The sequence below is a fragment of the Rosa chinensis genome, chromosome 2, assembly GCF_002994745.2.
Source record: "Rosa chinensis cultivar Old Blush chromosome 2, RchiOBHm-V2, whole genome shotgun sequence".
NCBI classification, from domain to species: Eukaryota; Viridiplantae; Streptophyta; class Magnoliopsida; order Rosales; family Rosaceae; genus Rosa; species Rosa chinensis.
The window spans coordinates 35,194,304-35,207,630 of record NC_037089.1 but is presented as its reverse complement, the minus strand read 5'-3'; the positions used below and the strand labels follow the sequence as shown (position 1 = coordinate 35,207,630).

Sequence of the window (13,327 nt, the reverse complement as noted above, 5' to 3'; positions counted from 1 at the left end):
TGGTCGAGGAAGTGCGAAATCTCTTCCACTTCGTCTCTTAAGTTATATGTACAAATAGCCTTAGGAGATGTAATCAGGCTGCCGCATATATACTTTGTCTAAAAATGCGCTTTTATTTCCTGCATTTCAAGTTTAGATTGAGAAGGAGCCACAGTGACTCACGTGTACTTATTTCTGATATAGCCTAACTATTTAGATTGTTTATTAATGCAATTCATATTTCTCAAAGGAAAAAAATAATTCCAAAATAATAATTAGGAAATGTATTTGTATATTTGGAGGTCGACACACACAAATCCTTTTCTCTCAGATTTTCTTTTTGTGGAAGGGCGGGAAAATCCAGTTTTCCCTCCCTCTCTCTCTAATTTTGTGGTGACTCATTCGGAGCAGAAGAGCCGATGTCTCGCGGCGTGAGGGTGCTGAACGTGGCGGAGAAGCCGTCGGTGGCGAAGTCGGTGGCGAACATACTGTCTCGGGGCCAAGGGCTTCGAATGAGAGAAGGCCGATCGCGCTACAACAAAATCTACGAGTTCAACTACTCCATCAATGGCTGCCCTTGCCAGATGCTCTTCACCTCCGTCACCGGCCACCTCATGGAGCTTGAATTCGAAGACCGCTACCGCAAGTGGCACTCCTGCGATCCCGTCCTTCTCTTCCAGGCTCCCGTCCGCAAGTTCGTCCCTGAGGTCCTCTCTCTCTCTCTCTCTCTCTCTCTCTCTCTCTATTTCTCAGTTTGTGAATTCAATTTTGATGTGTTAGGGCTATTAGTCTTCGGAAACCGAAAGGAGTTGATGTTGTTTGTGGTTTTGATAAGGAATTTCTTCTCTATTTGTCATGATTATGGAAATGCTGATGTCTAGTGAAACAGACTGATCAATTTTGGCTCGAAATCGAGACTTACTAGGGTGCTTTCGATGATTACAGCGGAGGTTTACTGTCAATTGGTCATGATTGTTGAAAGAGGAGATTTATTAGGGTGCTTTTGATCATTAGGGTTAACTTTTATGTGGTTATGACTGTTTGAGAGTAATGTAACAAAGGTAGAGACAAATTCATGAATATCGTAGGGAATCAAAATACTCTTGATTTACTAGTAACATTACCTAATATCAGTTTATTATGCTGTCGGATGAGCTTTGGAGTTATGAGGAAGTTTATTGTTGGATATGACATAGTTTGTTGAACTCCAATTGCCTGTGCAACAATGCCGTGTTTTTACTGACATTGTTGCTTTTTTCTCGGGTTTCAAATAATGTAGGACAAGTTGGATATCAAAAGGACATTAGAGGAGGAAGCTAGGATGTGCCAGTGGCTTGTATTATGGCTTGACTGTGATAGAGAAGGAGAGAACATTGCATTTGAAGTCATAGATGTCTGCACATCTGTAAATCGTCATCTTACCATTAAGAGGGCTCGTTTCTCAGCATTGATTGACAGGTCCGCTCTATACACTTTCTTCTTCCTTGAAATTCCAAATTGTCACTTCTCTTGGGATTCAGCTTCTGTAGTATTTACTTATTGTGTTTTCAGGGATATCCATCGTGCGGTGCAAAATCTTGACAATGCAAACAAATACTTTGCTGATGCGGTGGATGCTAGGCAAGTTAGTACCTTTCATCTCCAGACATTTTTTGTGACTTTATGGTCAATTCTCATTTTCTTTACAAGGTACATCAAACTATATACTCATAGGTACTGAAAAACATGTTAAGCTTTTCCATCTGGTGTTGATTGCTAACTGAAGGACAACCGTCAGTCATATCCTCTTAGTATCATTGTTTTCATCACGCTATGGCCATGTTCTTGTATCTCCAATATATAACATACCTCCTATGAGTTTATGACAGGAAATAGATCTACGGATTGGTGCTTCATTTACCAGGTTTCAGACTATGCTCCTGAGAGATGCGTTTGTTATTGATTCTGCTACGGATGACAGAAACCTTGTTCTAAGTTATGGTCCTTGTCAGGTATTGAACTGATTCCCTACCAGAAATGACCATTTTTTAACTGTTAAAAAAGTATTCAATTCTATGCAATTATCATTTGCCTCACCCCTCCCTTTCAATACAGTTCCCTACACTTGGCTTTATTGTGGAACGGTATTGGGAGATACAGTCACATGAGCCCGAGGAATTTTGGACCATTAACTGTTCACATAGATCAGATGAAGGAATTGCGACATTCAGTTGGATGTAAGGCGTGCATTGTGACCATTAACTGTTCTTCTCTTAGCTTCTGAAACCATTTAGAATTCAATGATGGTCTATTTTCTGCAGGCGTGGCCATTTTTTTGATCATGCTTGTGCTGTCATAATCTATGAGATGTGCGTTGAGGATCCTACCGCAACTGTAAGTTGTGTTCAATTTCTGTATATATAACTATATATTGCTAGTTATATGAGATCTTGCACTCTTGGCTTCAACATTTTTAATACATCATAGGTCACAAAGGTCAGACAACAGGAGAAGCTGAAGTATCCTCCATATCCTTTGAATACCATTGAGCTTGAAAAGCGTGCGTCAAGATACTTTCGAATGAGTTCTGAACATACTATGAAGGTGGGAATTGTTGGAGTATATACCCTTCGATGGTAATGTTAAGCCTTGCCTTAAAATGTACAATGCCCTGGATCATAATATTATCACTTGATTTTGGAGAGTGGAGTTCTACACTTTCTGAAGCTTTATCTTCAATTATATGTCTAATTGGGTTGGTCTTCAATTATTTCCTCGGTCGTACACTGAATCACTTTTACTGATTGTAGGTAGCAGAAGAGCTTTACCAATCTGGTTTCATCAGTTATCCTCGCACAGAGACCGATGGCTTCTCTCCAAATACTGATTTGCATGTCAGTAATTTCTTCTTTATCACTTTTTTTGTCACACATAAGCATACTTTTCAATTTTTATTGCCTTTGCTCTTGAGGTTTATAAATTTATGCCTTATCAAATTTAACACCATATAATCTTTATCTTAATTATCTGCCTTATGTTAGTAATATATTATTAGCTTTGTGAGTAATGGATCGGTATTTCTTTGATGTAGGCAATTGTACAAGAACAACAAGGGCATCCTGGATGGGGATCGTATGCACAGCGATTGTTGGACCCTGCTTCTGGGCTTTGGAGAAACCCTAGTAGTGGTGGACATGATGACAAGGCCCATCCACCTATCCACCCAACCAAATTTTCTTCTGGAGAATCAGGATGGAGTCAAGATCACAATGTAAGTAGTCTAAGCATTCAATGGTGTTATAATGGTCATTGCATGTTCTTCAATTGTAGTTTCATTTGATATAAGTTGAGATCTATTTTCTGTTCGTTGCTTTCTTAAATTTTATGTTCATTTTTGTTTTCAGCGACTGTATGAGCTGGTTGTTCGCCATTTTCTGGCATGTGTCTCACAGCCAGCTGTAGGGGCTGAAACTACTGTTGAAATAGATATTGCTGGGGAAATGTTCTCTGCATCTGGGAGAGTGATACTGGCGGTGAGTTTTCCATTGTGTTCTTATGCCCTCTCCCTTCACTGTTTGGAGTCAAATTCGTGATGGTAATTTTTATTGAATTGCTAAAGAGTCTTATATTTTTCTTAGGTTGCTGGCTCGGTGTTATGGTATTTGTGATCAAAATGGTGTTATGGATTAGATGCAAATGTTGAAAATATGTAACCATTACATTCTTTGGAAACTTTTCTCTAGTGATTCGGCTGGCAATACCTTTTTTGAGGCTATAATTAATTTCAATTGTATGCTAGTCCCCTTTGAAACTTATACTAGTTTGGAGACAGGGACCCAAGTAATGGTCCAGTTCCAATGAAAGTTATTTCATTTATTGTTGTTCTCTCTCTTCTATTTTCTTCCTAGTAAATCTGTGTCGGTGGTACCAACTCTAGACTGGGAAGTTGAGTACCATCATTGTTGCGACTAGCTTTCTTGTCTTTCTTGCTGTATGTTTGATATGCTTCCACCGTGTCCATACAAGTGCACAACTGCATGCAATATACTAACTTCTGTCTTTATGTGTGGGTTTGACACTACATAATCTATAGTCTTGATCTGCTTGACAAATAAGTCGAGTGCTTCAGATTTTATACGACTCAATTGCTTTCTGTTGCTTCTTGCTATCTTATCTGTTATGTTATGTCTTTGATATGCGTTCATTGTGTCAATACAACTGCTGCATTATCTGTCTATCTGTGAGGGTCTGACACTACATACTACATATAATGTTTATGTGGTTGGCAAATAATTGTAGTGTTTGAAATTTTATCTGAACCATTGCTACTGCTTTTGTATCAGAAAAATTACTTAGATGTGTATCGCTTTGAATCATGGGGAGGTTCACTGCTACCAACATATGCTGTTGGACAACAGGTTTGCTATTGATCATGCAACTAAGTTATGCATCTAAATTCCCCTTTTATTTTTCTTGTTTAGAAGGAAAATGAAATAATATAATCTCATTCATTCAAATTGAAACACAAACAGAGCAGTAGCAACCCACATTCATGTAGATCTGATCTACTCTGTCACTTTTCACAAGCCTTTAATTGTTTTATGTCAGAAAGACAAATTCTTATATCATTATATCCATCTTACCTCTTAGTAATGCTTTCAATAGTAATTGTGTGGGCAAACTGCTAGATCAAGTGATAAAGCCAGCATTGCCCAAATTATCAAGAAAGAAATCAGAAGCTTGGCAGTGTTATTTTACATATAATGGTTAAAAGGAACTGGAAATGTGATAAACCGCCTTTATGAAGTCTCCCTGAGATCATGCTTTCATTATGGTGTGGATAATTGAGTTTGTTTCTAGGATCCTTTATTTTGATAAAGCATTCTTCCTTGAAGAGTGTGCCATGCTACTCCAATCGTTCATAAATTCAGAGTTTTTCATGTTTTGAGCTTTATGGTTTCTTTCTACTTTATGTTGTTGACTGCATGTAAGCTAGCAAATTTGATATATATTTCATTAATGATTATGTTGCAGTTTATCCCAACAACGTTGACTCTTGATTCAGGAGTCACTAGGCCTCCACCACTTTTGAGTGAAGCTGATTTGCTGGGTTGTATGGACAAGGTCAATAAAATATAGATTTTGATTTAATTTTTTTCCCCCTATATAGTATCTTTCTTTCTTAGGCAGTTACACTGCATAACATATGTAGTACAGAAGTATGTATATACTTTATCGATAAAACATTTCCCAACTTTTTCATCAATTTTACAGGAGGGCATTGGTACAGATGCAACAATGCATGATCACATTAAAAAACTGCTTGATCGTTTTTATGCAACCAAGGACTCAAATACACGTTTCTCACCGACCAATCTGGTAACCTTTTTTTGGCTATAATAACTTTTTGAGATATTATTTGCTTGCTACTTATTAGTCTTCTTTGATAACTCTTCCTAATTATTCCTTCATCTCTATTTCTTTTGGTATTCTTGAGTTTCCTAATTCTTGTCCAACTGATAGGAAGGACAGCTAGATATTATTAGAATTGAAAGTGGGGGGTAGAATGGATACAAAGTACATGGAATATAGGTGTAGTTTTTTCCCCTCATTATTTGAAATATTGTAATTTTAGGCCATTTCGAGTGAGGTGAGAATTGTCATTACAAAAATTATCAAAGCATGGGAGCACCGATCAAATCCTTATTATTCCAGTTCTGAAAATGGAACTATGTTTCTTTCGAGTTCTTTTAAATATTGGTGAACTTTAAAATCTATAACTAAGTAAAATGGACTTATATTATACAATTGATCTGTTATCATAAGTGAAAATGAAATTGATCTTCTACTGATAAATGTCATAATTTTCAGGGTGAAGCATTGGTGATGGGATATGATGACATGGGGTAAGTAACCTGAAGTCGTCTTGAATTTCAAATAGTCTATGATATTATAATGGTCATAATAGTCATGCAATCTACAAAATAAACTAGAAGGTTAAACACAGTGTTTTGTTTAAAAGTACCCAGGATAGAACATCTTAGAAATTATGATACCCTGTCGGATCAGTTTATGATACACTGATTCCCGTCAGCCAGAAAATGTGTCATCTGTACTCACTTGGTTATTGCACTTGTTCCTATGATTACAGTTTATTTTGTAACACCCATATCTGAAGTTTTGTTTTGTGTTTTACAATGTGTCAAATGTTTTCTTTTAATTATTGTTATATGTTTACAAGTCTGAAGCTTCAAAGATCCATATAAAGTGTCTCGAACAACCAATTCATGGGCTTCTGTATGTAACAAAAAGACACACTGAATGGACATTACAGAGACATTACAGCTGCCCTCAAATCTAGCATTATGGAATAAAGAGCCAATAATGAAGACCAAAACTTTACTCTCTCCCAAAGCTCTCAAACCTGAATCCCTCTACAAGCCATCCTCCTCCATTCAAGTTAAGCATAAATACAACCAAAACACAAACAACCCTATACACCTCAGCACTTTTGCCTCTGGGAAAAAGCAATATTTGTTAGTTGATGCATGTCTTTGCAATTAATTTGACACTACTTTCTTGTACATGTGGTTTAAGGGAATCTTTATTATTTACTGGAACTTTTTCCTTAGGTATAAACTCTGGAAACCCTACCTTAGAGCTGTTATGGAGCGTGACATGAAAGCAGTTAGCGAAGGTAATAAGAGCAAAGCTGAAGTTTTGGAAACTTGCTTGCAGCAAATGAAAGCCTGCTTCGTTGATGTAAGCTTGTAGTTCACCTTTTCATGTCTTGATTTCTTTCTTATTCATATTGCACTTTGACAGACAGGCACAACTATCACGCTTTAGTACACACCCTAAGAGTCGATCTATACCCCTCTTCATTTTTTTAATTTAATTCTTTTGATCTGAATTGATAATACTGTTTGTAATATCTCATTCGATTAAATTTATCATAGTTTGCAGTTCCTTGCGAGGGGGTATTATGGAAATTAACTTGAAAGAATAGAAAAATGAGGGTGGGTGTAGATGTTAATAACAACATCCTACATGGTTTTGTATACTTAACAAACTGTAGTGGAAATAAATTGTTAAGTGCCCATAGCTGCCATTCCTGCTACCAAGTTTGTTTTATGCTTTCCAGAAACCAATCCATTTAACCATTAGATTAATGTGGAATAATTTCCACAAAAAGAACTTATTAAAGTATCTCAACAACTTCATATACTGCTGAGTTGCCACACTTCATACCATGTTGGTGGCTTCAACAATTAAAATTTAGGTTTGGCGATGGATGTAAACACTGCTCACAAAATCTGGAAATGTTTGCAGGCGAGGCTGAACAAAGTAAAACTTTTTGAAGCCATGGGAGTGTTCTTTGAGAGGTAAATTTAATTTACTTCTGTTTCTTGACTATATATATTTTTCTTTGATAATGTGTTATTGCCTTTTATACAGATCAAATAGACCTGGTGGAGATGAGCAGCATGCATCTGGAGAGTTCATTCGACGATGTGGACACTGCCAGGAAGCGGATATAGTGCTTAGGAAAAATCGGGTAATGTGATATAAGTATCTCTAATTCAAAACTGTTTCCAGTAGGTCCTTTATAAATAGTTATAACACCATTAAGGTCCAAACCATGCTTTCTGGTTCTGAACCAAAACGCTAGCTGCAGGGGTGGTTTCTGCTAGCTCCTTCCTGTAGAAAATATTTCAGGGATAAAATTCTGATGCATTATCTTCTCTCTGTAGAATTTTCTATTAGCTAGACAATGGCCTACAAAGTAGGAAAGTAATCAATAATAGTTCATACGTAAAATTCAACTACAACTTGGTGATTGTCATACCTACACACCAATACTGTGCATCTAATTGATTGAAAGCACCTCATCTGTGTGAAATCTCAAGCATAACCAGACAGGTCTTTGGAGAATGTGCTCTTACCCACTTGTGGCAATTATGTGGCTCTGCTTTATTCTATAGTATTTTATTTCCTTTATGGCTTGGGGTTCATAGCTTCATATTGCTTATTTATAATCTACAACTATCCGTTCAGATTTCAAGGTTTTGTTTTTCCCTCTAATGTTGTTATGCTTCCTTTATACAGGATGGAAATTTTATGGCGGGATGCATGGGTTATCCTCAGGTTTGTTTCTTTGCCTATGATACATGTATATGTTGCATTATAGAATAATTCAATATTTTTATGCCTACAGTAGATACATTTTTTATTTTTTTTTATTTTGTATGTTTCAACTAGTAATGTTTTGCATGGTTTTAACAATCTGTCCACAACTAGAGGAAACTACAATGTCTAAAAGAAATGTCACATCTACTAATGTATTGGCAATATCTGAGGTTTTATGCAATTGTTCTGGCCTGAGTCAATGAGTTTGCCTCCTCAAGTCCATTTTGTCATTTTCTTGATTGTTAGTATTCATCTTTATATGCCTTTATTAGAGATGCTACATAGTTTTTATTTTACGTATTTATTTATTTTTATCTTTACTTTTCTCTCCCAATACTTCCTCTTTAAAGTTGGTTGATGAAGATGTATTAAAATTATAGAATTAGTCTTACATGCTACATAGTTGGCAATATATAACAATTTCTTGCTCTTTGAGATTCCTACTATTCGTTTATGTAAAATTAGGAAGTGTGAAACTGTATGAAACTATATATTTATAGCATCACTTTGGTCTTGATTTTATAATGCTTGTTTGCTACACCTTTTTAGTGTAGGAATGCTATCTGGCTCCCTGGATCTGTATCAGAAGCAGCTGTAACAACTAATGTTTGCAACTCATGCACTCCAGGTTTCTCTCTATTATTGTATTGCCTGGAAGTTTCCTAAATAATGATATAAATGCTATTCAAATATGTGCTTAACTATGAATATGTGAAGATGTACTTAGGTGGAATTCAACTATCATCTAGATGTTATTTCATTGGCTGTCCAGGTTATTTCACTTGTACCCTGAACTAGGAACCTATAGAAGCTCTTATAATATCTGTTAAATTGAATTCATTGCTAATATTCTTCTGACAAGGAATAACTTGATAAACACATCTGTTCGTGTAACTCTGATTATGTGTCCTATACATGCACCTTGGTATTAGACGATGACTGGCCCTAAAAGCTTAAGCTGTCAAGAAATGGGCCAACAATCTATATCAAGCTAACAACATTCCTCATATAGGGTTGGATGTTTCGACCCCACGGTCTCCTGTAAGCAGGGCTATATACCATGTTAGACAACTATTGGCCTCAAAAGCTTTAGCTGTCAAGGAATGCGCAAAAAATAGTAGTTCAAACTGCAGTTGTGTTGTTTCAAAATCTGGTCATCGGGTGGTGATAAACAATCAGAATGTGCATCACCATCGTTTGTGGAATTTGGCCTTAATCCTTCATCATCAAGCCTTCACCCTTCATCAACTATTTCAAATCCACAGATTTATAGGTTTTTGTTAACCATTCCTAATTTTTGGTGCAGCCATTGTATCTTGCACAACGAGGGATTTGCTTTATTTATGACCGTTTCACCTGAACTAACCCAGCATACTTGGGCAAATATCATTTATAGTCTGTCAAATCATATAGTGCATCTAACTAACCACTACTAATCTTCCTAATAAAGTGTGAGTGATTCATGTTTTTCCCAGTTCTCACATAAAGGTGTGCATGGTTCGTGTTCTTTTACCTTATTTAAAGCATCCATCTGGCACAAGTTTAAATAAAAAATCTCATTAAATGCTTTATTCACTAATATTGTGCTCGATTCTGCACGTTTAATCTCATAGGTTTCTTGGTAATCTTGACTTCATAGGTCCTATTTACTTGATTCAATTTACATTTCGCCGGCTGGAAATACCACCGAACTATAGTACCAACCATTTGGGTAAGTGCAAGTCTATAGTAAGATGGGGAATGCCTCAATATATTACCTGCCTTTTCTTTCTGCTTGCCCCTTATTTTCAGATATCCAACAGATTAGCTCCTATATCTCATCTTATGTACACCCCATTTATTAGAGAATTCCAACATATATATGCCTAAAGTCCTAAATCCAATAGACAAGATGGTGCACCCAAACACCACAGATCATTCATTGATCCAAGTAATGTTCTTTCTTCAAGTTTTTGGAAGTTATAGTTGGTCTAACATGGAATTCCATACACAAATACAGGTTGTATTGGTGGGTGTGACCAGATTCTTCGACAGTTAATAGAAATCTGCGGAACTGGTTCTCGGTCAGCAGGTTTGCATTTCTTGAGTAATTGTTTCAATTTAAACAATATTACACATATTTTTGTTTTCTTTTTTCAAAATGACCATTTTTTATGTTCAGCAAGAGGGAGAGGACCCGCAACATCCAGCAATGTTCCAAGAAGTAATACCAGGCAGGGTGCTTGCATATACTGCCACCAGTCAGGGCATTCTTCAGGCGATTGCCCTTCCCAATCTTCAGGCCATCGAAGTGTTAGGCCTCGAACTATGAATGCACAAAGTGGTATGATTGCTCAACTTCTATGTATATATTTGTTAATTTCAAAATTTTGAGAAGCTATTGCATGGCTTATTCTACAAATTTTATCCTCTAGGGTATAGGAGCAGGAAATAATGTACTATCAAAGGTATTATATTACCATTTCTATGGATTCGTGGACTTGTAACCAAAATGATAGTTTCTGAAATTTTAGAAAAGAAAAAAAAAATTGACTTCTGATATGTTTAGGCGCTATTATTAGATTAAAAAGTGTGCCAGTTTTTGGAGTATTACCAGTGTGCAGTAACTAAGTCGACATGAACATTCAAGATATCCTATAGTAGTGATAGGTTTTCAGGAATACCTTCCAGGGTTTGATAGTTATTTATTTGTGCACTAACCCTATATTAAGTATGGCCATATCATGTGGAATGTGAAATAGTATGGAAATGAAGATTTACTTTCCTTCAAGAAGACTGAAAAACAAAGACAAAAGGAACTCACTTTTATGAAGCACAACGGATGATATTTGTCTCATTTGATCCTTACGTTGTACTCTCTGCATTCTTTATTTTTATGAATCTCTTCTACCCTCACTTGGTGCAACTATATGTTCTCTTATAATGTGTTTTTTTTTAGCAGGGCAAATATCAGTCTCATGTAATACATGTGGTGCACCGTGCACTCTACGAACTGCTAATACCGCACAGAATAGAGGAAGAAAATTCTACTCATGCCCGTCGCAGGAGTGCAACTTCTTTGTGTATGTGCATCACATAAACTAAAAATTTATTTAACTGTGATTACAACAGAGAAGTGTGTGTTTCTAGATACTTATATTTCCTTGGAAACAAATCTGGAAAGGACTTGAGATTAGATCTCAGATATGAAACAAATTGGGGGAAAATGCCTCCATTCAAATGAACTTTTCTTCTATTACAATAGAATTACTGATTCTGATTTCCAATACTTTAGACGGACTTACCTTATATTCAGTGCTGCAAATTGGGTCTGAAATTTCCAGTTCAATTTTCAAGTCTGCATTTTCACAGAAAGCTTTATTCATTTGCTGGTGTGTAGATGGGAGGATAACGTCAGCAATGGGAATGGAGGAAGAGGTTTTCAGCGTGCCAACGTTAGCAGTGGGAGTGGTGCCCGCGGCAGAGGTGCCCGGGGTGCAGGAGCAGGACATGCTACTGGTGGGACTTTTGTGTCCGCAACTGGTGATCCCAATTCTGGTAGAAGGTGTTTTGTTTGTGGAGATCCGTCACACTTTGCAAATGTTTGCCCAAACCGTGGAAACTGATGCACCTCCTATCATATTACAAGGAGAACATCTTCACGTTGAGTTATGTATATAGATAGACAGATAGGTAGGTAATATTTCAGGTTAGATTCCATGTGTTCTGTTACATAACCCGTGTTCTGTTACATACAATATTGCATTTGTTGGCGATCAAAAAATTGCAATATATGAAGCTATGAAGCAAGTTTCTTACATTATTTTATCAAATTTTTATAATTTTTTTTTTTTAAATGTTTGAACCCAGTGGTCTAGTGAAATTTGATCAGTACTCAAATTAAGAAGTTTATGAATTCTTGTCATTTGGGTGTACAACCTGAGATCTTCATGTGTTAGACTGACGCGATAACCAACTATACCACGAAACCTTTTCCCCGGTTTTTTTATTTAACACATCTAGGCCGGGCCGGTCGAAACAGAAGCCACATTTCTGAGCCAAACCCACATATTAGTAACCAACCCTAACCCCAAATTCTCAATTTCCAACTTTTCTATGCACTGGCTAATTGGAGTTACCGGTACAAGCAAGATTAGGTATGTTCTGAGTGCATCTACTTGGCTATCGTTTCATGTCTGGTGAGAAAGGTTTCTAGGAGGAGGTCTCACTGTCTGAGCTCTCTTGTTAATCATCTACGCTTAGCATAGCATAGCCTCCACCAAACCACAACTCTCTCAATCACACTCCATACTCCTTGTGGGATTAAATGGGTTCCAACTCAAAGCGTGCCAAAGATTACATTGAAGATAGGATCAGTGCATTGCCGGATGTAATTCGTAGTCTATGCCAACAACAGATGCTGTAAAGACCTGTGTTTTATCCCATACATATGGAAGAATGCGTGGGTTTCTGTTCCAAATTTAGACCTATCTGTATCTTCATCACACGGTTGGACTTCTGGGTTTGTTGATAGAGTACTTTTCTTTCGTGGCTTGACAAATATTCATAAATTCCGCCTTAAATGTGAGGGATTCAAGAATTCTTTTGCCCGTATTGATCTTTGGATCAACATTGCCATTAGGCGTGACGTTGTTGAACTTGACCTTGATCTTTCCAAATTCGGGTGTGAGTCGGATCCGCTTGTTGAGTTACCTAGGAGCATTTTCGTTTGCAAACATTGCTTGTCTTGAAGTCAACTGGGACCTAATGTCATTGCCACTGCTCCTACCTCGAATTATTTCCTAGTCTCAAGTACCTACATGTGACACTTGATCGTCCTCGACTTCTTCTCTCGATGGAGAAGCTATTTGCTTGTTGTCCTGCACTTGAAGACTTGATTATATATGCAACTTCTTGGGTACCTGGTCCTGGTGGTTCAGTTTTAAACATAACTATCTCTGCACCTAAACTTAGAAGATTAAAATTAAGTTTGAGTGCCTATCTTTTGTTCAGAGATTACAGGTACAAGATTTTCATCAAGGCTAATGTTCCAAATCTTGAAAATTTGGATCTAAAGGCGCACTTTTTAGCGATCTACTTCGACTCTTTGAATGCAAAATCCCTTAACAGTGCCAAGATTCAATTGGAAGGTTATCATCGGAACCCCATTGGCAATGACTTTGCTGATCGAATACATAAG

General features: G+C 37.0%; 1 protein-coding gene across 3 annotated transcripts; it reads left to right on the top strand.

Annotated features, from left to right (window-relative positions):
* The first annotated feature begins 308 nt into the window (after window positions 1–308).
* LOC112189487 (DNA topoisomerase 3-alpha) lies at window positions 309–11,969 on the top strand. Of its 3 annotated transcripts, none has more exons than XM_024328825.2 (24): window positions 309–686; window positions 1,259–1,437; window positions 1,531–1,603; window positions 1,848–1,970; window positions 2,074–2,195; window positions 2,280–2,352; window positions 2,446–2,562; window positions 2,769–2,852; window positions 3,050–3,229; window positions 3,363–3,491; window positions 4,302–4,376; window positions 4,993–5,082; window positions 5,233–5,337; window positions 5,830–5,864; window positions 6,591–6,720; window positions 7,291–7,343; window positions 7,417–7,516; window positions 8,068–8,106; window positions 8,698–8,776; window positions 9,788–9,859; window positions 10,148–10,219; window positions 10,310–10,471; window positions 11,087–11,210; window positions 11,528–11,950. In XM_024328825.2, exons 1-24 carry the CDS (start codon window positions 399–401, stop codon window positions 11,751–11,753), a joined length of 2,730 nt encoding a protein of 909 aa, XP_024184593.1. In that variant the 5' UTR covers window positions 309–398; the 3' UTR covers window positions 11,754–11,950. The 3 variants fall into 3 exon arrangements, with proteins under 3 accessions (XP_024184593.1, XP_040371096.1, XP_024184594.1); XM_024328826.2 differs by having other exon boundaries at window positions 310–686; window positions 11,090–11,210; XM_040515162.1 differs by lacking the exon at window positions 4,302–4,376 and having other exon boundaries at window positions 11,528–11,969.
* Window positions 11,970–13,327: the final 1,358 nt, after the last annotated feature.

Coding starts and splice junctions, on each gene's coding strand:
- LOC112189487 (XM_024328825.2), top strand. CDS start 399: ATGTCTCGCGGCGTGAGGGTGCTGAACGTGGCGGAGAAGCCGTCGGTG. Junction 7,517..8,067: donor TAGTGCTTAGGAAAAATCGG/GTAATGTGATAT, acceptor TCCTTTATACAG/GATGGAAATTTTATGGCGGG. Junction 11,211..11,527: donor CAGGAGTGCAACTTCTTTGT/GTATGTGCATCA, acceptor GCTGGTGTGTAG/ATGGGAGGATAACGTCAGCA.